Source organism: Drosophila guanche, unplaced genomic scaffold (genome assembly GCF_900245975.1).
Source record: "Drosophila guanche unplaced genomic scaffold, DGUA_6, whole genome shotgun sequence".
In the NCBI taxonomy this organism is placed as follows: domain Eukaryota; kingdom Metazoa; phylum Arthropoda; class Insecta; order Diptera; family Drosophilidae; genus Drosophila; species Drosophila guanche.
The window spans coordinates 2508834-2536757 of NW_022995744.1; the positions used below are offsets into that span (position 1 = coordinate 2508834).

Here is a 27924-nt window from a genome sequence, read left to right on the forward strand (position 1 = left end):
GGCTCGAAGGATACGCACGGCTCTCGCGGATGCAGAAAGGGGAAATGCAACTCGAAGCGAACGAAGCGGAAAAAGACGGAGACTGAGTGCGAAGTGAAATATCGAAGTGCGAGTACGAATGGTTCCGTGAGTGAGGTGAATTTATTCAGAAGAGAGCCTCCGGAAGAGAGCCGGGCCGTCCCTAGACTAAGAGAGTGCCGTGCCACACGGTGGCATTCATTCAAAAGTCCAAGCATCGCAGTCAAGTTGAGTTCTTGCTGGCAGTAGGTTGTCTGGACGGGAGAGCTCTATGTTATACGTGTATGTTTTGCTCCGAATAGAGTTTGTGCCGGCAGTGAAGTGAGTGAAGGTCCCGGCCATGCAATCCTCCAAAACATAAAAAATCACCAAATCATCATCACCCGACATATTCAAAAAAAAATAAAAAGATTTAAAAGTTGTGCCAAAGAAGACCAAGGAGTCAAGTGTCTGAAATGTAAACCTGCTGCAAAGTAAAGCCCAAAGCCAAATAACAAAATTCATTGCCTCGCGAGGGAAATCGTCAGAAACCTGCACCAGAGAGAGAGAGAGAGAGAGAGAGAGAGAGAGAGAGAGAGAGAATCAAAACCAAACATAGAAACCAAAATCAAAACAGAATCCGGAAATAATGTGGATTAGTAGCCGCCTATTCGTGATTTGTTTGCTGCTCCATCATGGTAGGTGCCACATTCGGAGTCCCTCAACCAATCTCTTGCCACACTCTAAAGCCCAGGCTGTCCCGGTCCCTTTCCCTTAGGCCAGGTATCCCGCCTAAGCCGCACGGCACGCACCTCTAAGTTATACCCGTTTGTTTTTGTAGTGTGTTTTTGTAACAAGTCCCAACAGCTGTCGGCATATTTTTTGGTTCTCGGTTTTACGCCTTTTCGTGAAAATAAAACAAAAGGATTTGGGGGATTTGGGCGGGAATTTCTACAGGGCTTTGTGGCGGCATTAGGCGCCCGATGGGGGAGGAGTCAAACTTTTGGCGGAAATTATGAACGGAGCAATAACTCACTTTATTATTCTTCAAGACGCAATCTTTAGTACCACATAGAGACCTGAATTGATGGTGGTTCACATGAGTGAAGACTTGGTGAGTGGTGAGAAGGAGGCTCGGCTACGTTATTTATGATACGAACTAAGTGTAAATGACTTGGCCGCTTTGTGGACGGGCCATAAATGTGACAGCAAAACTAACTACATAATACTCGTATAAAATTGCCCGATGATAAAAACCAGGCGTCAATTTATGCTCCAAGAAAACAGCCCTTCCAACCTCTCCGTCATTCCAGTAGTATCCCATTGTGTGCCTCGGCATGTGTGTTAGTGTCGGGCTGCCTAATGAAATGTGTCAGGAGCAGAGCATTCGATCGACCCATCGACCTTTTCATATTTTCCAATTTCATTGCCTAGCTCCGGCATTCGGTGGATGGGTTACAAAGCTCGAATATTTTATCCAAAAAAATTATTAAAATGCCACACAGATATGTCATGTTTCCCATATATGTAAGTTTGTATGTATTCTTGTTTTCGTATCGGTATATGTGCAGCCTCGCTGGTACACGAAGCTTTGGAAGCAAATGAAAAATATGCAAATGAAATTGTTGCTCAATGTCTAACCGCTCACACACTTTGCTCTGGGGGCAACAATCCTCGTCCTCGTCCGCGTCCCAGTATCAGAGTGAGAGATGGCTCACGTTTCTCGGTGTTGTTATTTAATTTCCATGCAGATACATAAAAAATATAATACGTTATATCAAATCAGCAGGAGCAGCAACAGCATCGTCGCAAATCCGATTAGACGGAATTTATATGGCACTCTACATAGGGAAAGAGTCGCCATTGTGATGGAAAAAATTATGAACAATTATGGAGAAGTTTGTTCGTGTTTGTGAGCTCTTTGATTGATTGTCTTTTTAACCTTTTGTGACAAACGCTTTAATTTGCTAGAGGATTAATGAAGTGCGAAGGAAAAGTTTTAGTAAAATATGTACGTGCCAGATGGCAGCTCTTCCAGCGGATGCGCTTGCATTTATTAGTAATTATAAAAGTTTAAATTCTGTTAAATGGAGTATTTGTTGGAAAGCAGCACTCAGACTGTCATGGACTCTTGGCGGCCCGTATATATTCTGCCAAATAAAAGATTTTGTCGGCTTCCCAAAAGTCTCCCCAAAAATTATCAACAAAATGAAGATATTCTCAACTACTTATTATTAATGACTGGTTGTTGTTTTAGTATTTTCTTCTGTGGGTTTTCGCACTGGTCTGTAAGCTTCTTAACTTATTTCAATTTTTTATTTTTCCGTTTTCTTTTTCCCGTTTCCCAAGCAATATTGAGCGTCAGTCGATATCTTTTGGGTGTTCGGGTCACGCCTCCATGCCTGTTTTTGCGCATAAAATTGAATGTCTTCTATTTTTCGAGCTGATTGCGTTCGCCCAGGAATATCGGTGGTTACTTAAAGCCCCTTTGAGTCCATCTCTTGGGGATCTGGCGGCAGGCAGACAAAACTTGTGCCCAGATCGTGCACCATTAGAATTATTACCTCGGCAGTCTGTGGCTGGAACAACCAGTGCAGTCTACTGCTTGCATCACACATATGTACATACATCTGTAAGCACATCTGAGCACGAAATAATTTTGAAAAGTGCCAAAAGGGCATAATCCAAACAGAGAGAAAAAGCGAGTGAAAAGAAAGCTGAACACAGAAATAATGTCTGAGAAGCTCGGCAACGTAACCCCTCAAGACTCGCACAAGTGGACGGAGAAGAGCATATTCGCTTGGGAATGGGAATGGTAGTGAGGCAGTGGAACGGGGGAGTGCGGCGCGGAAATGCTCGACACAAAACGAGCGGAAATGGGAGCCAAAGCCGAGGGGCAGACAGACCGATGCGGGGATGCATCCCGTTGCAATGCCAGTGGCAAGTACAAACGCAGGGAACTGGAGAAAACCATTTGGAAAGGAAATTTGACTCGAATGGAGACAATTTTAATGCGCTTTTCCACTGGCCGAAACGAAACGAAGGCTGTAAAACGAAATTGTTGACTTAACGAGTTGAGGTGCAAATTTTCATATGTTTTAATAGGAAAGGAAACCTTAAGAAAACAGTTACTGAATGCAATATCGAGGGATGTTTGGAGCAGCATTCGAGATGTATTCGATCTTATTGAATAACGAATGGTTTGTCGAAATATCTAAATACTCTACCAAGCGGATACAGCGCAGGAGTTTAGTGAATTTACAATTCGCCATTGGAGCCATTGGCGAAGGCCGAATACCAAGTCGAACGGCCCAAAGGAAAGGCATCTGCATTGGGACAAAGCCCACACATACAAACACACCCACACAAACACATACATAAAATGAAGAGCGGAAGACACGCACAGAAACAAGGAGAGTGTGGACTTTTTGTTTTCGCAGGAAAGAATAAAAAACCCTACAAGTGGATATATGTATGTACATGCACCCACCTAACAGCTCAAGCAACCCAACCACCCAGTACCAGACCCACGCACACACATGAGAACTTGCTGTAAGGCACATGCTCGTAAAACATACCCTTTCTACCATGAGAGACGAGTGCTGGGCATACTCAAGACATACTTGCAATAAGTTTATGGCCTGGCAGAGGCCTCATCTTCATCCGCGTCCAGGACCCTTGCTCGGGAGCTGCGGCTGAGCTGCTCGCCTGCTGAAGTAGGAATCTTGGTAGGAGCGGGATATGGTAGCCATGAAATCAGCGGGGAAAATTCTGGACGTGGAACGAGGAGGAGACGGAGCCTGTGAGGAAACCAGAAAGCAGTTACATAAAAATCCATGCTGTCGAGCATAAAACAAAAAGCGCCTAGCCAGGCACAACAAAAACCCGTACAAAAGGCAAAAAAAAAAAACAACAAAAACTCGGAAAAAATGGAAAAGAAAGAGAAAAAAACAACAAAAAACAACTCTAATTGCAGACACAATGACTCGTGGGCAAGGGGAAGAATGCCAGAGGGGGAAGGTGGTTGAAGATTGAACGAGTTGCAAGGATTTGTACAGCGCCGCAGGGGCAGACGAGAGACAGCCGAGGCGCATTCATGTGGAATATGAAGCGAAATGTCAATTTGAGAAACATATACATACATTTACAGATATATATGTATGTACATATGTATTTATGTATGTACTCGTACTTGGTTCTAAAACTCCACAATGGGAAGGAGGGAGTGGTAACTGGAAGACCAAGTCCCAGGCTAAAGACGAAATTGTTATTCTAATTTAAGATAAGGCAAAATCTGTTTTTTCTCGAACAAGAAAGGATGAAATGGAAATGGTTTTCAAAAGCAACAATGCCTTGCTATTTGGGTATCCTCGAAATCGACTTGCTTATTAAAGAGCAAAAAGGTTAAAAGGACACACCCACAACTTACCCCAGAGGACTTTGAGCTTTTATGCATTTTCAATATCACTCTTTACGGATTATTGAATTTTTTATGGAAGCTGACATTAATATGAGTAGCAATAAATGTTTTCATGCCTTTCTCCTGAATTTTAAGCAAATCACAGTTATGGAATAAATGTATTTATATGTGCTTGAAATATATGATAAACTTCCTCTTAGTAGATCCTCAGATCTGTGCTGATTGATATCCCACTTAATCCCCAGTGCACACACTCATTATATAACTAAAACGAAAATAGCTTTGTGGATTTTCGTCACTGAATATTTTGTTAGTTTAACGAGTAATGTAAATAAACTGAAGAAAAGTTTCAAGACAAGTAAAATACTCTCAAAGTATAGTAAATGTCATAATGCACTAACTGAAAATTAAATAATGAAGTGTAGGCATATGTATATATCATAACTAATTAACTTAGATCCACACAATATCCGGAATATATATTCCATAATTTTGTGAATTTTTTCAGTCCTAATTCTAAACTCATTTTCATAAATAATATCTACATCTTGCAGATGCCACCTACAGTGAACCGTTTGAGACACATCTTCGTGGTCCTGGATTCGTAATGGAGCCGCCGGGGCGAGTGGAGTTCTCGAACTCCTCGGGCGGTTGGCTCGACTGCTCCGCCTCGGGGAGTCCGCAGCCCACCATCGATTGGGTGCACGCGGACGGCACCGCCGTTACCGAGATCCACGGCGTGCGACGTGTCCTACGAAACGGCACCCTGGTCCTGATGCCCTTTGCGGCGGCTGCGTATCATCAGGACATACACAATACGATCTACCGCTGCATCGCCAGCAACTCCGTGGGGCGCATTGTGTCCCGGGATGTGCAAGTGAGGGCTGGTAAGTGGGATGTAAGATGCGGGCTGCTAAATGCGTTATGGGGCCGTGGCATGGCCAAGTCAAATTAAATATTCTCGTATTTTTCATGTGCTCCGCAGTCGTGGCACAGGCCTATAAAGTGGATGTGGAGGTCCTATCTGCGTCGCGGGGTTGCACCGCCATTTTGCGTTGTGTGGTGCCCACGTTTGTCAAGGAATTGGTACGAGTGGTCTCTTGGGTTCATGAACCGGCTATCTACATCTATCCCTCGTTGCAAGGCGGTAAGTAACCTGGTAGGATGAGGCATCATCTCCTCTCTGTCTGCTTCGTGTGCGTCCCTGCCACTGGCTGCAGTGACTACTGTCTACTGACTGCTGACTAGGCGGACCAAAACGACACGGAACGGGGCTCAATTCGACTCGACTCGACTAGAGCCGCCTCGAGTCTGCATCCTTGTCGCTGTGTGGCAGCGGCTTCCCAAGCCAACAAAGTGCATTGTTTGTTTGCAGTATTTGCCTCACATGTTTGCCTGCTGAACTGCCACAACCATCTACACCTGCTGGCCCCCACACTCTCCCGTTCTTTGGCGCATAATTAACATTGTCCTTTAGCAATTTGAGAAGAGCTTTTGGCCTGCCTTAATCCACTCTTTCTTTGCTTGGAAATCTCCCCTTTTAAAACTGCTTTCTGTCTAACCTTCAAGGATACCTTAAGTATTCGGTAAAGGGTCGAGTGTTTAGGGGATATAGTTGAAGTTCGGACTGATTTTGGACATCCAGTAGAGATTCGCACAATAATTAAGTCTTAACTTTCCACAGACGGAAAATTCCATTTGCTGCCCACTGGCGAGCTGCTCATTCACAATCTACAGGAGACCGATGAATCGCAGTCCTTCCGCTGTCGTAGCATGCATCGCCTGACCCGCCAGGTTGTCGTCAGCTCACCCACACGATTACGTATTAATTGTGAGTATACCTGCACCGGCACATCTCGGGGCCCCTAACCGAACCGCGGAAAAGCCGAAGGCACACTATCACGGCACATATCGTGGCCACCCAGCTTCTACTCGTATACCTAACCAATGTCATATCTCTTCATCATCTCTACCGCCGCAGCTCATCGCGGCATCATTTCGCCGAGTGTGGTGGAGCACACGGCTCATGTGCAGGTGTCGCAGGACGAGGGCGCAGTGCTGCTGTGCGTCGCTCAGGGATGTCCTTCTCCCGAATACAGGTGTGTATGGTGGCAGAAATCGATGGGACACACACACACAAAGTCGACCAAACGACACACCGCTCAACGAAGGCTTTAGCACACATTTCTGGTGAAACTTTTGACGTTGAGAGGCTACGGCTACAGCTTTGACTTTGCCGTTGGCTGTAGCACATACACACATACACTGCTATTAGTTATTAGTGTCAGCTACTTGTGTGCGTTAATTGCATCACATACATCTATAAAATGTGCGGGCAGGGCATTTAGTATGCGGCCAAGCAAATGAAGACTGGTTTTTATCGGGGGGAAAAGTAGATGGTAGGATAGCTGTTTTCCACGAACAAGAGTGCATATAATATGTCTAAAGAGAGGGCCCTAATTGAAATGTGAGCTAAAAGCGTTAACTAACTCTCTCAACTGATGATGGAACGTAAATATGTATGATATAAAATGTATATGTTTTGCGTATATGACACGTTGAGCCCAGACATCAACAACAATGGCATAGGTAACTATGTGTGCACAGTCGTAAATCTGCAGTAATAACGGACAGATGAGAGAACGTACGATGGGCGGACAGAATAGCGGACAAACCAGCGAATGCACAGCCATAATTACGCTTTGATAAGCAGACAAGTAAAACAAAGTAGAAACTGTTGGAGAGGAGTACGAGGACTCACACAAATACATAGATGGATGAGGGGCAATGTCAGACTGACGGCTGGAAACAAAAGAATCTATAAGCGAGACCAGACAACGTCAGCAGGATAGATGGATGGATGGATGGATATATGTATATAGATAGACTGCAGTGCGAGGATACAAAGTTGCAGTCATTTCATAATTAATAGAACATAAAGGAAAGAGTAGCGTGGGAATAATGAGCCAGCACGCGATTAATGCAACATTAGACAAAAGAGGTGAATGCTAAAAAAGCTGTGGAAGAGCATAAATGTAGTCCCCAAGTCCTTGAACTTCAAACCTTAGTCTCGGTTGAAAAATTTTCAGCAAAAGCCATGACAAATTAACTCCAAATGCCAGTCCGAAACGGTGTTCCATTAATTAAAGTCAGTGAGGAAAAGTATGCTATAAAAGAGGCTATTTCCATTACCATTTATTTAAAAGCACTTCCAGTATGTGCATTAGTTAGCCAATGCCGTGCAAGGATTGCCGAAAGGATTGCAACGTTTACTTTTTCACCGCATCTTTCGTTTCAGTCATTTTGTTGGTTTCCCAATTGAAAACAGCGATTAATGGAAACCATTTATAATAGTTGAACCGAATAAATCTTTTCAATTTCTTCCTCTATCCCACAGCTGGTATACCCACAATGGAGCCGGACCACTACCCGTCCTGAGTGGGCCCCGGGTGCGACTGCTCGGCCCCATCCTGGCCATTGAGGCCGTCACGGGAGAGGACTCCGGCGTGTACAAGTGCACGGCCAGCAATGTGGGCGGTGAGGCCAGTGCGGAGCTTCGCCTCACCGTGGCCACGCCCATTCAAGTGGAGATCTCGCCGAATGTGCTCAGCGTGCACATGGGGGGCACAGCCGAGTTCCGATGCCTGGTGACCAGCAACGGCAGCCCCGTGGGCATGCAGAATATCCTATGGTACAAGGACGGGCGCCAGCTACCTTCATCGGGCCGCGTCGAGGATACGCTGATGGTGTCACGCGTGAGCCGCGAAAATCGGGGCATGTACCAGTGTGTGGTGCGACGACCCGAGGGCGATACATTCCAGGCCACCGCCGAGTTGCAGCTGGGGGGTAAGTCTCGTCGGAAAAACTGACTCTTACTATCCGAGGACTAGCTTATGGCTGCAATATAAATGTGATTCCCCCTCCTTACAGATGCCCCGCCCGTGCTCCTGTACAGCTTCATCGAGCAGACCTTGCAGCCGGGACCAGCTGTGAGCCTAAAGTGCTCCGCTGCCGGCAATCCCACTCCGCAAATTTCCTGGACACTGGACGGATTTCCGCTGCCATCAAACGGAAGGTAATTGAACTTGTTGAAAACTAGATGCGGGGGAGGGGCTCTGACGGATCTGTGGGGGGATAAAAGGGGCTTGGCAATGGCAGCGCTGCGGGCATTCTCTGAAAAAAAAAATGTATCTCAACTGCGGCTCCCTACTGCGGCTGCGGCTGCGGCTGTGGCTGCGGTTGCATTTATTGCACTCGTTGTGTGTATTTTCTGAATTTCCCCCATTTCTTTTTTGCATTTTCCTTTCAAAACACACACATACATATTTTAAATAAAAAAAGACACATACATACATAGAAACTGGCTGCCTACTGCCGTGCCTACAAAGGTGGGTGGGTGGCTGGAAGTTGTGTGACGTCGTCGTCGTCGTCGTCGTCGTCCTCGTCTGCTTCAGCGTTCATTCACTTCTGGTGGGACCTCGGGACTGCCACTGCCACTGTGCGACTGTGTCTGTGTCTGGCCCAAGGTTTTGGCCAGGCTTTCTATTTGTTAATTAAGCCCTGGCAGAGAGAGTCCTGGTCTGCCTTTGATTCCAATTGAGCTGGCTATAGCATACGCATTTAATTGCATTTTTATTTGGACGTTTGCCAATTTTATTAAATCCTCTAAGTGAGACCTAATGACATTGACATTTGAGTCATATCGACTGTAGTCGACGGGATCGTATAGGGGCAGAAGCGAATCAATTCCAACTCGAATTCGAAAAATTCGGAATAGTTTTGTTGCTTAGGGAACACTCAAATATCAGTGAAACTCAACATCGAATCGATTGATTGCCAATTCGGTCTCTCCGACATTGTCATCGGCATTTCATTGGGTTTTTATCTCTTTTTCTCACTCTGTTTTTTTTTTTTTTATTTTGCGGCAAACTGTAGCCGGAACAGTACTTCATTTGCAGTTTGTTGGCAGCTGCCACTAATTGTTTGAGTTACGTCTGTAATGATTTGCAAGTCAAAGTTTTGACTCGGCAACTGTTGACTTCTGTTGTTGATTAAAAAATACTCGTTCCGCCAGAAGCAGGAGCCATGGCGGTGGCAGTGGCAGTAGCAGTAGTTGGCACTGCCCGCATCCCCAACAGATTTGTATTTGCATTTGCCACTGATTTTGGCTCTAGCTTAGTGATGCGATCCGAAACCAAACCAAAAGCTAAAAGGGATGGCAGTCGTGCCCTGATTGTTGTCCTGCGTCGCCCGTCTGCACAGTATTTTAATTAAAACTTATGCAATATGTCGAGGGCAGGAGCCATTATCGAGAGTGCCATCCCTCTGCTGGCATAATGGATAGCGTGGCTGTGTGGGACGAGAGTCATCTGAGAAACACTCTGGTGGAAATCGATCACGTTCGGGCATAAACGATCATATTTCAATGTGCCGCGAGGGACTCCGAGAAAATTCTAGGGTCCCTCTTGAAACATATTATTATTTGCAAATCGCTGGTGCATGTGCTGGAAAAAGACTGTCACTGCAAGAGTTCTTTAGTCTGGCTACAATATGAATGCATATTCCACAGCTTTCATGAATATATTGTCTGTCAGTGCTCAATCACAGTCTAAAAGTCCCACAAGGATAGTTATGCAGGTCTTCAATCCTTTAATCTAAGACCTCATAAAAAGCATTCCAAAAATTATACATGTAAAACACTTAAGACTGCATCTTAAAGCTCTTGTCATGAATTTTCTTCACTCAAGAGGCGCTCTGTTCTTGGCCTTCTGGCTGGATGGAAGCTTAGGATGGCTGGTATCCGGCAGAGTTGGTGCCGGAGGACGGCTTGACCACAAGGCAAAATTGATTACAAAAATTTGTGTGCTGTGGTCGGTGTGAAAATTTGCTTTCGGAGTGGGTGGGAGGGGATACAGCTTTGCAGAGTTGACGCCGATGGCTTTAATTTAAAAGTTATTTGAGCGACACAATTTTGACACACAGTGCCTGAAGGAGGCATTATCCTACCGAGCCTGGCAACCTAATTTGCCTGCTCCGAAATGCTGCATAAATTTGTGTTGCTTTTCGTTTGCGTTGTTATTGCCGAGTTTTAAGTGGGTTACATTATTCGGTTTAAAGGTATATCAACTTGGTAAGTGTATTTATTTAATGCAGACACACACCCACGTTCAGACGTACACATTCGCAGACCCACCACCAGAAGGCAATCGCAGTGGCAGGCAGACAGGCAGGCAGGCAGCAGGCAGGACGGTTGGAGAGGCTCTGCGAGGAGCCAGACGAAGAGCTTTGGGCGGAAATTAAATGATTGCGCGCACGAGGTAACTCAGCACTCAAACGCTCATTTTACGCCATTTTCAAAAGTTTGTCTGCGGCGGTGGCTGCCCTTTCCTTCCTTCCGTTTCGGGCGTTGGGGCTTCCAAGATGGAGGCGTGTGTGCGTGATGTGATGCGTTAGTCTGCCACTGCAGGCGCTATGAAAATGTTGTGTGTAATTTCGGGCGAAGTGAGAAGACTCTTAAGCAGACACTGTACGTAACACGATTCCATGCTCGCAGAGGATAGAGGATGCCCTAATCTGTGCCTGCAAACTCGAGTGATTGGGATCCTTTACCAACCACCGTCGAAATCCAGCCCAGGAACAGACACTTTTTTCACCGGGCCAAGTTTAAACTCCATTCGCGTAAATTGAAATTCATAATTTCGGAAACTTTGCCAGCAAAAACCTTTCACCTCGTCTCCACCAAGTCGCACCAGGGATTCTTGTCCTTGTTTCTCTTTTTAGTTGGTTGGCATTAAGCCACCTATAGAGGCGGGCGAATGGGCGGAGGGAAGGACGACCGGGAAGGACTCACACAACAATCAGGCTAAAACAGCACACAAAAGCCTCGCCAAGCTATTAGGTTTATATTGTTGCAGCCAAAGCGTTTTATGTACCACACACACACACACAAAAACACAAGAACACACACATTTAAACTTGTGCAATGCCGTTTAAGCCGTTGGAGGGTGAGAACCCTCCAACTCGCCCTCTCTTGCGGATGCGGATGTGTGCAACTTTGTTGCAATTTTGTCCCCGCCATTGTTTCAGTGCGCTCAAGTGCTGCAGCAGTCCCGCTCTCTGTCTGTGCCACAGCTTCATTTTCAGTTAACTACAGTTTCAGTTTTGGCTGTTTTTACAAGCCTGGCCACTCCACTCCATAAAACTGCAAAAGATTTTTCGGTTTGACTTGGCCGCCTTCTGGAAGCGATATCGAAGCGACGAGCTGCACGCTGGCGAGGCTTATGCATTCATAAGCCCCACCACAGCCTGAAAAAGTTAATTAAAATTGTAATTACTTTCCCTCCGCTGCTGCGAGTTGTATAATACGAGTAGTTGCTACTCTAACTCCAACCGTAATGCCAATTGAAAAGTTGCCGCTGAGCCGCAAACTAATGAGCCTCGGGGTGGCTTAGATTCGAAGCCCACACAAGACGCCACGGGAGCCGTTTGTTCGAATGCCACATGGCGTATGCGTAACAATGTTGGCTGTAATTAATGTCTGTGCCAATACGAAGAGCAGGCAGACAGTAAACAGTGCAAACAGTAAAACGGGAGCCAGGCAAACAAACCAGCGAGCGAGCAAGTGAGCAGAACTTAATGCCAACTTGGGAGTCTCACGAAATCCTTTTTCTTCTCATTATTTTTGTTGAAGCGTAACGGCCGCATTAAGTGGAGAATAGGAGTCGGTGTGTGTATGGGTGTGGCACATGACATTGGCAGCAATATAGCAACTATGCTAAGCTCCGACTGCGGGGCCAGCTCCTGACAGACTGACAACCTGACAGCCTTCACTACGGCCCGAACATAGCGACGAAAACAAAATGATGCCTACGAACGAAGGATTTGGGTCAGGCTGCATTTCAAATGTGCCCGGGCCTGAGGATGACGAGTGGTGCGGTGCAGTGTGGCATGGGCCACAGCAACAAGAGCCGCAAGGGGTGTGAAAGTAAACCAGCTCGCTTAAATATGCAGAACAACACGAAAACAATTCTAAAAACCCGCACACTGCACTAGCGCCACGTACGCCCGCTGAAATCACGCCATATTAATGTGTTCTCTCGCCTTTGTTTCCCCACTTTTTTTGTCGTTGCAGATTTATGATCGGACAATACATCACAGTGCATGGCGATGTAATTAGTCATGTTAACATAAGCCACGTCATGGTCGAGGATGGTGGCGAGTACGCGTGCATAGCCGAGAACCGTGCGGGCCGAGTGCAGCATGCGGCCCGACTGAATATATATGGTATGTTGTACTCTCACTTAAGGCTCTCTATATTTTTGCATACATGTCTGGTTAGCGGTAGATTTCACTCTTCTTGATGGCGTATCTCTTTCTGCCTACGAAAAAATCAAAGTACACAGTTTATGAAGCCGCAATTAATCACTCGGCAAGAGTAAATTGATGTTATAAAAAACTTAACAAAACTTAATAGTTCTATAACATATTCAAAATTGGGCTGGCCTGGTCATACCTCATCCAAGTCGAGTGGACTTCCTGCGACATTCAAGCATCACTTTTTAGTGGAATTTCTACAAGCATTTCTCTTATATGCATTTCAAACAAGGCCAGCTACTTTACACATGCACTTCAATGTTTTCCCTGCTGGGGTCCAGCTCTCCTTTTCTCTCTGGCATTCGCCTACATTTGCTTGATTTTGTTTTACAGCACGTTTGCCATGTCCTACGTTTCCCCAGAATCATCCTTCACCACCTAGCGCCCCCCCAATCTTTGCTTTTGTGCCTTTGCAGCAGTGAAGTGTTGTTCGAGGCGCACAGTTTTGTTGAACATGGCTCTTTTCTCTCTATCCGCTCTCTCCGCTTTCCGCTTTCGGCTTTCGGGTGCAGTGCATGGGCACTGCCCGCACACCATCTGCCTTGTTTTTGCAAGAAATCAAATATTTTTGTGTCGCCAGGCAAACAAAATGGCGTTGCCAGGCACGAGCGAGTGCGAGCGGAGACGGGGAGCGGAGGAGCACAAACACAAAACGACAGGAGCGGCAAAAACTGCGCCATGTTTACAAAGTTTTGCAGTGGAAAAGTTAAAAAATAAAGTCAAGAAAGCTCCTGAAGAAGACAGCAGCGAATTCTGAATGCTCTTCAGTAAAAATTATCTTACAAACTTTGGCGGAGTGGAGTAAATCCTTGCTACATAATAACCTGTAATGGCACCTCAACGACGAAAGAAAAAACAAAAGGATTACAATAATCTTACGAGGCTCTGCCGACTGTAATATTTGAGAAAAGACTCAAAAAAGAAATGTTTGAGTCAAATAATCAAACGGAATGTCCTGCATTCTCATACTTGCAAGCCTGATACAAATTTTCGCATACCCTTCAAACATTGTTTTGCACCTGAAAGAGGCATTAAATCCCACTTCCACCATCGTCATTTAGTTTAAAGCCAGGCGATGTCGCTGATTGCGCGACATGGTAATGGCGGTGATTACAAAAATCTCCTTCTGCCGTGCACTGCACATCTGCATACATGAGCATAAGCATGGGCACGGACAGGGACAGGGACAGGGACAGGAACAGGAACACTGGGACTAACGTATGACATGCTCGAAAATTATGCATGTTCTGCAGAAAAAAATAAAGAACCCACAAGGAATCCAGAACCACAATCCCTTTACCACTCCAACTCCGACTCCCTCGACAGCCGCCAGGTCCGACATTTACTGCATTATTTCCTTCCACGTTTCCCGAAAGTGTTTTGGCATAGGGGATGGGCAGGCAGGAATGCAGGATAATGCATATTACATTGTTGCTCCGACTCCGACTCCCTGCTCATTGTTGTTTCCTAAATGCAGTTGTAGTTGAAGCTGTAGTTGTAGTTGCTTACTGCATTATTAAAAAAACAACGTGCGCTCAAATCTGTTAAGCATTTGCATTCCATCCCATTTCCTCTATATTTTGTCCTCGCTCTCTTTCTACATATATGTCACAGGTCTACCGTACATTCGCCTGATTCCAAAGGTGACGGCCGTCTCGGGCGAAACATTGAATCTGAAGTGCCCCGTGGCTGGGTATCCAATCGAGGAGATCCACTGGGAGCGCGGCGGCCGGGAGCTGCCCGACGACATACGGCAGCGTGTGCAGCCGGACGGCTCACTGACTATCAGCCCCGTGCAGAAGAACTCCGACTCTGGAGTGTACACGTGCTGGGCCCGGAACAAGCAGGGCCACAGTGCCCGGCGCAGCGGCGAGGTGACGGTCATAGGTTAGTACACACTCGTCCAGGGCACATAGCCCTGTGTTTCCCTAACGAGAACACAGAGAATAAGACCCGAGATCGGGTCGAGGTTGATTTCTTTTTCACAGCTCTGTTCACAGCGATGACATCTTCTGATGGCGGGCAACCAAGCCAAAGCAAAACCAAACGAAACGAAGTGAAAATTGCATTTTAATTATTAACAGCAAACTAAGTAGTTTCCTATGGCGCTTCAGGCTTTCCTTTCGCCAACCCTTTTCCATTCGGGTTTTTTCTGGTTCTGCTTAATTTTGTTTTGTTTCGGTCTTCTGTGGGGTGCTGGTGTGTGTATACTTTTTGCACCCCATGTAATTAAGTATGCGCAATAATCTAAGCTTAAAAGTTTGTAAATTAAAAACGAAGCAGAGGGAGACGTTTCGGAGAGCCGTATCCGTCCCTTTTTTCATCAGAGTTAATGTTAATGAATTCGCGTCCTAATGAAGCGTGACGCTGATTAAATTTTCATAATTCCTAACCTTTTTTCCCTGGACCCAAGCCTGGGCCCTATGGAGTGATGAGCTCTGATTTGACTCCTTCTGCTTCCGTTTGTGCTCACTGAATGCTTGACCAAATCCCTTGCAGTGCCGCCGAAGCTTAGTCCTTTCCAAACGAACATCCTGCAGCTGAATATGGGGGATCGAGCCTCGCTCACGTGCTCCGTGGTCAAGGGCGACCTGCCGCTGACCATCAACTGGCGCAAGGACGGGCGCCCCATCGATCCCACGCAGCACATGTCCGTGAAGCAGGTGGACCAGTACAACAGCATCCTGGTTATCGAGAACCTGGGCAGCGACCACACCGGCAACTACTCCTGTGTGGTGCGGAACTCGGCGGCCGAGGTGGAGAACTCTCAGGCCCTCCTGGTCAATGGTAAACACATGAGGCGGCGGTGCACTCTCAGCACAGCCTGAGCCTGCAACCGTCCACCGTCTACCGTTATCCCGTATACCAGTAATCCTGTTTAGTTGCAAGTAGTTGAGTTATTTCCGTATGCACTTTGATTCATCACAAACACACGAGCAGACCACCCGTTTCAAGTTACAATGCATATTCCTCCTTACTCTCTCTCTCTCTCCTCTGTAAATGATATTTCGATTTTGGAATGTTTGTACAAATATCTGAGATAATATACGTGGCATATTTAGTAGAGTTTTCAATCAAAATGTGTTAACAAAACTGCGAAGGTTTAGCTGTACAGAATCAATTCATTCACCATTTCCACACAAAACGAAAAAACGAAACAGCAAACGGCTCTCAACGTGGGAATCAACGCATTGATCATCGGGGATGGACCGCCCTCAGCCGTTCAAGAGTGTCTTCAGCAGTCTTCAGAAGTGATGGACTCCTCATCCAGATCCATTCTTAACCAGTTTCGCATGATCTTTCCCTCTTGCAGTGCCGCCGAGCATAGAACCCTTCGCCTTCCAGGAGGGCCTTGCCGAGGGCATGCGCACTCGCACCGTCTGTGGTGTATCGCGGGGCGACGCGCCCCTTAAGCTTATCTGGCTGAAGGACGGCGAGCCACTGCCCGATCTGCTGGGGGCCAATGTGACCATGCTAGATCAGTACAGCTCGCTTCTGAGCATTCCGTCGCTGTCGGCCACGCACTCCGGGGAGTACACGTGCGTGGCCAAGAATCCGGCGGCCGAGATCAAGTACACAGCTCTGTTGCAGGTCAAAGGTAGCGTACAAGGTTGCTCACTGAACACCAACTGTCCCAACCCCAATACACACAAAATACACTAATATTAACTAAGCGATCTTCACTTGCCCCTCAAGAACTTTTTGCTTTCCTGCTGATGTATTCAAGAAAGCTTCTTAATGGTTATTTTCCGTTGTTGATATGTATAATTTTTGGTTGATTTTTAAATAAACTAAGCTCTTGATAAGCTTTTTGGAGCAGTTGATCGCTGCCCCATTACCTTGCTTTGGCTCAGGCACAGGCTCTGGCTCTAGCCCGAGTGCGAGTGCGAGCCCGAAGGTGCTTTGATTTTTTGAGTCTCACAAAAGAAAAACTACCGAAACCCCGATAATAAATAAATGAAAGCCCTGCCTTCCGCTTAAAAACCCCAAAATCAAAACTAATCTACATACTACATAAGAGTCCATCCACCCTTAAGTCGCTTTGGCACGCTGTGGGTTTTTTGACAACTGTCTCTCACCAGGTAAACCGTTTTACTGCACTGCTTCTTATGCGCTTCGTAACCAAAAATACAAAAAAAACAAAAACAAAAAAGAACCTTATACAATTCTCACACACTTAATCCAGTATTATATAATGTATCTTTTAATTTGCTGAATATTATTTGAGCGGCTTCTTGAGCGACAGCCGTGACAGGTGCACTATCCCAGCTCTCGCCCGAAAATAATTGTGGAGTCTAGCCAGACCCCCTTTCAAATTGACTTTGTGGGAGTTTGGAGAGCGCACTGCATTCGTGATGAGCTGTAATTTATAATTTATACAACTACTCGTGCATAAATATGGAACATAAGCTGCTTTAAGATTCATTTGCTTTATTCGCTTTATTCGCTTTATACACTTTTTTTGGTTGCCGCATTCGCCTTTTGCCTTCGCCTCCGTCGCTGATGTTTTGAAGCTGCTGCCGCTGCCGAACTCTTGCGCTCTGTCTCTGCTACTGCTGCTACGGTTGCATCTAGAAAATACTGTAGAAGTGAAAAAATGTCCAGTTGTGCTGCTCATTTTTGCTCCCCATTTCACCCATCCCCAAATCCCTCGATGTGCTGTACTATGCTTAATTAACGAATGAGTGAAACAAAACGAATGCTGCAAAAGAATGAACGAGCTACAAATCCCCCAAAGATGCCACAAAACACGCGCTTACGCTTCTTTTCGGCTTTGGTCTCTCTAATTGCTAACTCTCTCTCGCTCTCTCTCTCTCTCTCTCTCTCTCTCTCTTTCGAGTGTGTGTGTATGTGTGTGTGCTAGTGCAAGTGACTGTACCCAAAGAGAATAAACATAATCTTGTTGCAGAAAAAAAAAAAACACCGCCCATCCATACATACTTTTAATACAGCTGATACTAAAAGATCCCCCCAGAACCACAAAACGAGATGAAACAAAACAAAATAAATAGATAAGATTTAAAGCTTCGCAGTATTTGCTAATGTAGTTAGAATGAGTGTTTTCGTTTGTTCCACCCCACCCCGTAGCTAGTGCACTTTTTGTTTCCGCATGCAAACTGTACATAGGATGACGATTGACGACTGCATTGCATGCGCATGCTGCTGTGAAAAAATGAATTTTTATTTCCATTTATCTATGAGTTGCTTGCTCTCTTTTCCGTTCTTAAGCCCCTGCTTTCAGTTGGTTTTCCGTCTGCCGATTATGTGCTTTCCACACCCCAAAATTGGTCCGAAAAGCGCTTTTCCGGGGAGCCCTTAAGTATATTTTGACGAAGACAAATCCAATATTCGATTTATTTTATAATTTTTGCCTCGTGCTCGAATTCCCAGGCTGTTGTTGTTGTGTGCAATGATTTTCCCACGCATTTGAAATATATTATCATATCTAACCCGCTTTGTATCGTGCCAAAAAAAAAAAAAAACTGCAAAAAAACAAACAAATAAATTAAATGACCAGAAATGCCTTTCATTAAATATATGCCAGGCTGGACTGTGAACCTCCAGTTAATTTAGTTTATTGCGCTATGTTTGATCCTGGTCCGGCTTTCATTTTAATTAATATTTTTAATTTTGCTACCGCTGCACAAACAAAAGCGTGGCAATTAAATGCAGCTGCTAAGTAAACATTTTCATTGGCCTCATGATTTATGGAACATTTTGAAAAACAATTCACTGGGCAGAGCCGTGTCCCATCGAATAGATTATATTTGGAGTTTCAGTTTTATTGTTTCGCTTTTTTCGTGTTTCGCCTGAGTTTTGTTAGCTTAGTGTTCCAACTATAAACACCATTCCCCCCCCACATAACGTTCCATTTATGTTGCAAATTCTATAATTTCCATGCAAATATATTTTCCATTTTCCATTTCTGGCATGCCTTTGTTTTATAATTTATGAGCCAAATATCCCAGAATACATTTAACTGTTTTTCCGAATTTGTTGTCCCACAAATAACGAACAGCGAGGCACAGAGCGTGGGCGAAAATAACAAGACTTAAATGTTAATAAAATAAAAAATTCAGATAAAAATCCTTGCACACCACCAACAAATCACAGTCAATAAATTCCCCTTGGAAGTCCCCAATAAAATACTCTTAAATAATGAACAACAAACAAACAAACAAAAGCATCGACTACTATCATTTTTAGATTTTTCGATTTTTCGATTGTTCGATTTTTGACTAAGTTGCATATGAAAACTGATTTTGTATTTGATTTTGAAGCAAACTACCCCAGCAAACTATCCTTTTGTACATTAGTTGAAAGTTCCTCCTACTCTACTACATACTCTACTCTACTATATGCTACCAAGTTTTTACATTTGTGCTAGGCACAAGGAAATCCAAAAGAACGTAAACCAAAATTATTTTCGTTTTTACTTTGCCAGAACTCTTCACCTTTCCTCCCTCTCTCTCTCTCTATCTCTCTCATTCTGTCTCTGTCTCTATCTATCTCTAAGAACCTTTACTCCTTCTATATGTCCTAGCAGTTTTCGTTTGAATATTGGTCGAATTTTAAACTCCATTAACCATTATATTGTATTACACATACGCCCCATAGTGCCGCCGCGCTGGATTGTCGAGCCAGCGGATGCGAATGTCGAGCGTAATCGTCACATTATGCTGCACTGCCAGGCCCAGGGAGTTCCCACTCCCAGCATTGTCTGGAAAAAGGCCACAGGTGAGACCACATCCCACCCACCCAAAGGTCCAAGGCTCACCCATTTGCATCCCATTCGTAGGCAGCAAATCCGGGGAATACGAGGAGGTTCGGGAGCGTCCCTTTACTAAGCTCTTGGCCAACGGCTCGCTCCTGCTGCAGCACGTGAAGGAGGATCGGGAGGGATTCTATCTGTGCCAAGCAAACAATGGCATCGGCACTGGCATCGGGAAGGTGATCCAACTAAAAGTGAACTGTAAGTACCAACCGCCTCGGTAGGTTTGCCTCCACAGTGTGATTCAATTTCGAAATATTTCTCTTAAATGTGCAGCCTCTCCGTACTTCTCCTCGACGTCCCGCTCTGTCACTGTAAAGAAGGGCGACACGGCGCTGCTGCAGTGCGCCGTGAGCGGCGACAAGCCGATTAACATTGTGTGGATGCGCTCTGGGAAGAACACGCTCAACCCGTCGACCAACTACAAGTGAGTGCAGGCAACGTAAAGAGGGTAAGGAGGGGCCTAAGTAAAGCAATTGCTTCCAGGATATCCGTCAAGCAGGAAGCCACTCCGGACGGAGTCTCGGCTGAGCTCCAAATACGCACAGTGGATGCCACGGACAGTGGGCCATATTTCTGCAGAGCCAGCAATCTGTACGGTAACGATCAGCAGCTGGTGCAGCTGCAGGTCCAGGAACCACCCCAGCCACCTAGTGTATTGGAGGCGGCCATGATTAGCAGTCGATCAGTGAACCTCAAGTGGCAGCCTAAGTCCCTGGGCACGGGAGATGTATCCAAGTACCTGGTGGAGTACCGCGAGGCCGATCGTAAGTGGAGACCAAGTGGATTGCTTTCAAAGATTGTAAGATGTATAGTTTTTCTGACAGCAGCATTGTTCGTGGAACAGTGGCAACAGCTGGAGGTGAAGGATCCGCCCTCGTTTAACGCTTTGATAGAGAACCTAAAGCCGGCCACGAAGTACGCCTTCAGGGTCATAGCCGAGGGCAATGCGGGACGCAGTGCACCCAGCCAGGAGCTGATTGTTCGCACAGAGCCCCAACGGCCAGCGGGCCCGCCCCTTAATCTCTCCGCCAGACCCCTGTCCTCCACTGAGCTGCTGATCAGCTGGGTGGCACCACTGCCAGAGCTCCGACACGGCGACATCCAGGGCTACAATGTGGGCTACAAGCTGGCCAGTTCCGGGAACACGGCCTACAACTTCACCTCAGTTTCGGGCGACGGCGATGGGAGCAGCGGGGAGCTTCTATTGAGCGGACTGGCGAAGTTCGCCCGCTATAACGTTGTGGTGCAGGCCTTCAATCAGGTTGGTCCCGGACCCCTCTCCGAACCAAGCGCAGCCCAGACCATGGAGGATGGTGAGTTTTCTGGTATCCTCACTCTTTCAGAGATGCTAAAACTTTCCCCGCTTTAGTGCCCAGTCGTCCGCCGGAGGATGTGCGCTGTGCCGCCCTGTCCTCACAGTCGCTGCAAGTCTCTTGGCAGCCTCCTCCGATATATCACACGAACGGACTGCTGCAGGGCTACAAACTGGTCTTCGAGCCCATCATGGACGACATTCTGCCCAGCAAGGACGAGGTGGAGTCCCGCAAGACAACGGCCCTGACAATGGTGCTGACTGGTCTGCGAAAATACACGAACTACAGCATCCAGGTGCTGGCCCACACACGCATGGGCGACGGGTCCGTGTCCAAGGCCCTATTCTGTCACAGCGAGGAGGATGTGCCCGAGGCCCCGGCAGACATCAAGGTGGTGGTGAGCTCCACGCAATCGCTCTACATCTCCTGGCTGCCACCCACCGAGCCCAATGGAGTCATTACCAAGTACAGTCTATACACGCGCGTGGTCAATGGCCGGGAGGAGCTGAACAACGAGAAGCGGAGCCTGCCATCTCAGCAGCACTTCTACGAGTCGAAGGGCCTGCACCCCCACATGGAGTACCAGTTCTGGGTGACGGCCAGCACCCGCGTGGGTGAGGGCAAGAGCTCAAGGGTGGTTTCTCAGATAACCACCAATCGGGTGCCGGCAAGGATCATCTCCTTTGGAGGGCCAGCGGTGCGGCCCTGGCGAGCCACAGTAACGCTGCCCTGCACGGCGGTGGGCAAGCCCAAACGTGAGTGGTTCAAGTCAGATGTGCCCCTCCGCCAAGGCGGCCTCCACAACTCCCAGCTGCTTGACTCGGGCGACTTGATCATCAACAACCTCCAGTTGGCCGACAGTGGCAACTACAGCTGTCAGGTGGACAATGGCATTGGCACGGACCGCCTCACCCACACGCTCCTGGTGCAGGTTCCACCTTCCGCACCGGTCCTGTACGTGACCAGCGCCACATCCAGCAGCATCCTAATGCACTGGAAGTGCGGCTTCACCGGCAACGCCCCCATCACTGGTTACACCCTCTTCTACCGCCGCGGCTCGGGCAACACGGACGAGATGCAGCTCTCGCGGCACGCCTCTAGCCACGAGCTCAAAGGATTGGTCTGCGGCAGCACCTACCAGATTCACCTGAGTGCCCAGAACAAAGTGGGAACCTCTCCCACCAGCATCATGCTGCATGTACGCACCCAGGGACAGGCGCCGGGCATGCCCGCCTCCACGAGTCTGCTGGCCCCCAACTCCACGTCGGTGCTGATCCGTCTCCACACGTGGCCCGACAATGGCTGCCCCCTGATGTACTTTGTGCTGCAGTACCGCGCCGTGACTGACGATCCCGAAACGGAGTGGGTACTAGGTGAGTGCGCAGACAGCTTGATGGATTGATCCATGGATCACACTCATGTGTAATCTCCACTCCTCTTCCAGTGTCTAATGCTTTGAAGCCGCAGCGACGTGTGACAGTGTCCAATCTGCAGCCGTCGACCCTCTATCAGATGCGAATGGAGGCGCACAACGTGGCAGGAGCCTCGCAGGCAGAGTTCTCGTTCGTGACGCTGACCAAGGACGGCGACCCACCGCCGCCGGAGATCGTGCAGAGGGGCCAGCGCGGTCCGACCGTCTTCTATGGAAACATCAACCTGCTAATACCCAGCATAGCGGCGCTCTCGGGCATGATCTGCACCATCGCCATGGTCATCATTTGCTACAGACACAGTAAGTATATGGAGGAGGAGGCGGTTGAAGGATGACGCTCCTAATTGACTCAGTTCTGCCCCCTGCTCCGTCGCCCGCAGAGCAAAGCAATCACATACAAAAGGAGTCGCTGGAGAATCGTGCCAATTCCGAGGCGGCGCAGCGTGAGCGCTACTACGCCACAATCCACAAGGTTTCCATGCAGAACAATGACAAGATTCCAGGTATGCAGTGTCTAGTCCTGTTACTCAATCGGGGAATCAGCTGTCACTTATTGCCATCGGCATGTGTATTTCGCAGAAACCTCAGAGGACATCTCGCCGTATGCCACCTTCCAGTTGTCGGAGGCGGGCAACATGTCCCAGCCGCACCACAGCGGACCGGCCAACACGCTGCTGCACTCGTTCATGTACCACGAGAGGGCTCTGGCCGAGGGCTGTTCATCGCCACCACCAGCTGCGGTACTAAAACCAACCACCCATCACCACCACCACCACAACCAACGTCCTCCAAAGACAATTCATAATTATTATCAGACCTCACCGTTTCATAATATCGTGCGTTTGTTTAATCATTTCCTTGATTTAGCTCTCTGTCTCTCTCTCTGTCTTTGTGCTCGTGCCGCTGGCTCTGTCAGTGGTTCGACATTTAGTGGTTTCCCAGTAATAATGTAACGTGCTTTTTATGTTGTTATGCTCGACTATTGTTTGTTTTATCCCCGATATTCCCGCAAATCCCTTAATTGCAATGCCATAAATGTAAGCAATGAGTACGAAGGGGGCGAGTGCTCGCCCCCTGCATCGTGTGATTGTCACCTGCCAATCTTCAGTTCTCCTTTGTTCGTTTCGAGAGGCGCTCCATCCCCAAGGCGCTTCCTTAGTCGCTAGTTTCAGCCACCGGCCGACGCAGACAGACCCCACTAATTCCCTTTGCTCTGTTCCATGTACAGTCCAAGAACCGTAGACGTCATTCGCGCAAGACCGAGCCGGAGAGCGAGGAATCGGAGTCGGACCAGGACCAGCTTACCTCCAGTCGCACCGAGTCCTCCAACCAGCACGAGGGCAAGATCAAGCACAGTAAGTTCATGTCGTGAGGGTTACTTTAATTATTTTCTATTGATTTCTATCTGATTGGATGGGTTTGAATGGGATGTGGCAATGGACCTTCTCTCCATTCAAATCATCTAAACTAGCATTTTAGTTGGTTTTCTTATTTGTACTTCGGGAGAGAACACAACTGCAATACATATACATAAATATATAAATATATTCAGTATGTGTAGAGAGTATGCTCCTGTTTTCTCCCTCAGGGTACCCATAATGTTGGAGGCTTTGAAATTATGTAATCTGCCAGCTCTGCTCTCTTTTTTTGTTGCTTTGTTTTTGCAGACTCTAGACTAATTCAACACTTTCCAAATCACAATATCTCGATAACTTATCTGTAGTATGTGTGTCGTACAGCAGACATGCCACATCCACTGACACAGCACCAAAATCAACACCAACCGAATTAGACCAACACCAAGACTATGTTAGCCCTAAGCCTAGACCTAAGTTAGCGATAAGTTTTTGTTGTTTGTTTGTGTCGTGCCGTGCCGTGCCGTCCCTTTCCAAACAACTCTCTCTATCTGCCCGATATCGATTTTCGTTTTTTTTCTCCTCCGTTCTTTTCTTCCTCTCGCTCCGAACCGATCCGATCCGATCCGAACCGAACCGCATCGTGCATCGTATCGTTGTGTTTGCAGGCATCATCTACCATGGAGCACAATCAAGCACATCCTCCGACCTGTCGCCAATGTCCGAGCAAAAGTCACTGCCACGTCGCGGTCGCTCCAGGTATCATCATCAGCAATATCAGTTTTCCACCAACACCACACCGCGCCACCACAACAGCAACAAAATCAACAACAACACCACAAACACCACTGCCACAAATACAGCCACATCATCCGGAAACTCGAGCAAAATTCTATCTCCACGCGGCGTTGGCGGCGTTGGCGGCAATCTGAAATCCATATCGAGCACCTTCAAATCACAAGACTCCATACAATGCCACATACCCACATTGGTCAAATCGCCATCGATCAGCACACAGCAACAGAAACAGTTCCACAAACAGCAGATAAATAGCCAAACCCACAATCAGAACCAGAACCATAACCCCAACCAGACCAGTAGTAGTTTGAAGCAACAGCAGCCCCTCTTGATCACGCCAAAACTCCACCAGCTCGAGTCCGTCCCATCGTCGTCGATGCATGTGAATGGGCAGGAGCTGGTGGGTCTGGATGGCGTTGTCGGTAGTCCCCTAGCATCCGTTGTGCCTGTGACTTGCATGCCCCCATCCTCACAGTTCCGACCCATACCACACAAGTCCATCATGACCGCGCATGAGCCACCGCACCACCATCACCATCAGGGCGTGGCCGCCACGAGCGGCACGCTCCTGAACCCCTCGACGGCCCTGCTCTCGTCCAAGTTCTTTACAGCGCCCACGCTGCCCAAATAGGATACGGCCAATGGGGGGAGTGAATATGTTGGCAGGGAGGCCATGGCCATGGGAATAGGTGGCGGGGGAGTTGGAGGCGGTGGTGGCTTCGGCTACGACAGCGGAGAGATCTCCTGCACCTACATGGATCCCATAGATCAGACATGAGACTTGGCCTACGGTGAGGTGTGTGGACCCGAGGGAGCCCATTAATCTGGCCGAGACACAGACCACCACCACCAACACCACAACATCAACAACCACTAAGTCTTAACTGAAAGCTTGAGCTGTGGTTGCTCTTGCACCAACTCTTGAACCAACTCTGGACTCTCTCTTGTGTCTGTCTTGTCCCCTTCCACACGCTCTCACATGCTTCCACATGCAGGGCTGGCATCCTGCGAACGCTGCATCCGCTCCAGCTGCAGGCGGAGTGCACCCCTGGTGCCTTCCATCACGCCGAGGAGGGGCTGGGCGAGCGAATCGAGCTGGCAGAAGTGGAGTGCGATGTGGACACGATCAAGAAACTAAAGCTCGGCCAGAGATCCTCGCTCTGGTCGCGCCCCTCCTCCACCACGTCCCAGTTGCAGCAGGAGCACCAACAGCAGCAGCAACAGCACCAGCATCAGCAGCAGCAGCAGCGCCAGCAACAGCAGCCACCACACAAGAGGGCGCATTCCAAGTCGCCGCAACCACAGCAACAGCAGCCATTGCAACAACCACGCCCACAACAGCATTCACCCGCTCCAGGCCAGAAATTGCTTAGCGAAAAATCGGATTACTCGATATCCGTCTGAGACATTGGCAAGATCTGATCGCAGGATCAGCATATATAGGATGAGGCCCTGCCCCGAGGCAACAGAAACCAAATTTAAGCAAAGTAGGGAAGTGAGTCATTCCGCAGCCGGGCCGTTTTTTGTACATTTTATAATACATTTGTTACCTTGCCCACTAACCCTGAACTCCCTGAAGCCTGAACACCCCGAACCCTGAGTCTCCCCCCACCCTGTTGACCCCGTAACCAGTTTGCCAATCCAAGACCCCACGAAACCTCCCCCAGTCACACAATGACACGGTGAAAACTTTCGGACAATCAATATCAAAATTCTGCACACCCATCCAAAACGAGAATACTCAGAAACACATCCCATTGCAATCTCTCTCCTCCCCCGTAAATAGAGGTCATACTCGTACTCGTACTCGTAATCGTAATACCACAAATACTCTATGTAAGTATTAACGTTTGTGCATGCCCGTACGTACATATGTACATACATACATATATGTTTATGTATATGTTGGCATGTGTCCAGAACCCAGGTCAGTTGTTGAACTTCCACAAATGTTGTATGTATGTGCATTGTACATACATATACTAACATAGTTTTATAAGTACATATACATACATACATATACCTATCTATTAATAACTAATGCGTGTATCACTCGAGACTATAACTCAAACTACTAACTGCAAGAAACTAAACTATCGAATACTATGTTGGTACTTATTGTGGAGTATCAAATTGTTCTCGTACCGGAACTGTCTTTCATCGTGTGTAGACTCGTATTGTAGAGAGCGAATCTCCCCCACTCACTCACTAACACGAGTAGTACTAAATACTTTGGCTATAGCTGCTACTCCTAAGTAGGTTTTGTAGGTTTGAGTTTGTAGAGCTACGAGCAAAACGATAAAAAAAACGAGGAATCTAGGACATAACTCAGATTTATGCTGTGTACAAATTTATATGTCTTGTATATTTACGATTATAAATGTATGTGGTGTGGGTGTCTAAGTAATGCTCATTTATGTATATAGATATACAAAACGAAGGATCGATCTATCTAGTTGTTAGCGAATCTACATATTGATATATTTTGTATATAACAAAAAGGCAACCACGTAAATGGACTGACAATGATGCATGCATTACTCCAAAGAAACCAACAGAAAATCACAATGAACATGTTAACTAAATGTAGTAGCTCGAAGTATACATATTTACATACATACAGACATATGTACATATGTATGTATGTCGATTGTCGCCAGCTGAAGCAGTATTCATATATAATATGACAAAATATCGCAGTATCCACTCATTAGTGTTTCCATTACAATAAACTGTCGTTCGTCGAGTTGTAGATAAATGTTTTTAAAATGAAGAGAAGAATGTGGAGGGAAAGTAGAATCAAATACAAAAAATCGTAATCAAATTTTGAAATATTGCAAAACACTCAATCAAGAATCAGAAGCAGCGCAGAACGCCAATCTAAGAGCAAACAAACAAACTACAAATTAATATACATAACTCTTAGTTTGTATCGAATAATCCACATAATACGAGTACATAGCTGTATTTTAACTAGTCTACGAATACATACAAAATCCATATACCACGACAGCAACAGCAACATCAACAGCCAGAATTAAATAAGGAACAGATCAGACCACCCCTTTCGGAACCATGTGCCAAAATTTGTTTTTAGACAAAGCTCTCTTAAATTATACAATACACAAGTACAATAAATAAGTAAGACACTAAGCCACAAAACAAACTGCAGATTAAGGTGTTCGCTTGGGGGAATTTATGGATCATTAATTCTTTCGAGTCCCATTTGCTGCAGAACAGCAGAGATCCAGGGATCTGAGCACTCTTTCTTTATAATGCCGCACTAGCGATGCAAATGTTTATTCATTTTTTTATATGAATTTATTTATACGATACAAGAAAATTGTTTATTACATTCACATCGAATTTTACGAATTTATTAAAAAACAGCAAAGTCTTAAAATCAAGTGAGAAATTACTTAATATATCACAATCAAATCGAGAAGCAACAACAAAACAAA

The 27924-nt window shown here is 46.7% G+C and overlaps 1 protein-coding gene across 16 annotated transcripts; it reads left to right on the top strand.

Annotated features, from left to right (window-relative positions):
* On the top strand, window positions 1-27850 carry LOC117579146 (Down syndrome cell adhesion molecule-like protein Dscam2). 16 transcript variants are annotated; one of them, XM_034264892.1, is made up of 22 exons: window positions 1-695; window positions 4972-5304; window positions 5403-5564; window positions 6102-6248; window positions 6399-6516; window positions 7815-8263; window positions 8348-8492; window positions 12549-12700; window positions 14405-14677; window positions 15290-15577; window positions 19409-19528; window positions 19590-19763; window positions 19839-19989; window positions 20049-20329; window positions 20390-20878; window positions 20935-22251; window positions 22323-22610; window positions 22664-22813; window positions 22890-23146; window positions 23539-23665; window positions 24334-24424; window positions 25459-26207. In XM_034264892.1, the coding sequence occupies exons 1-22, from the start codon at window positions 647-649 to the stop codon at window positions 25865-25867; spliced, it is 5970 nt and encodes a 1989-aa protein (XP_034120783.1). In that variant the 5' UTR covers window positions 1-646; the 3' UTR covers window positions 25868-26207. The 16 variants fall into 16 exon arrangements, with proteins under 16 accessions (XP_034120783.1, XP_034120784.1, XP_034120785.1 ...); XM_034264893.1 differs by having other exon boundaries at window positions 20393-20878; window positions 22890-23050; XM_034264894.1 differs by lacking the exon at window positions 15290-15577 and adding an exon at window positions 16104-16388 and having other exon boundaries at window positions 20393-20878; window positions 22890-23050.
* The last annotated feature ends 74 nt before the right edge of the window (window positions 27851-27924 follow it).

Excerpts from the sequence above, each read along its gene's own strand:
- LOC117579146 (XM_034264886.1), top strand. The coding sequence starts at position 647 with ATGTGGATTAGTAGCCGCCTATTCGTGATTTGTTTGCTGCTCCATCAT. Across the intron at positions 5,305-5,402 it reads GGATGTGCAAGTGAGGGCTG|TCGTGGCACAGGCCTATAAA; the intron begins GTAAGTGGGATG and ends TGTGCTCCGCAG. Across the intron at positions 14,678-15,289 it reads CGGCGAGGTGACGGTCATAG|TGCCGCCGAAGCTTAGTCCT; the intron begins GTTAGTACACAC and ends AATCCCTTGCAG.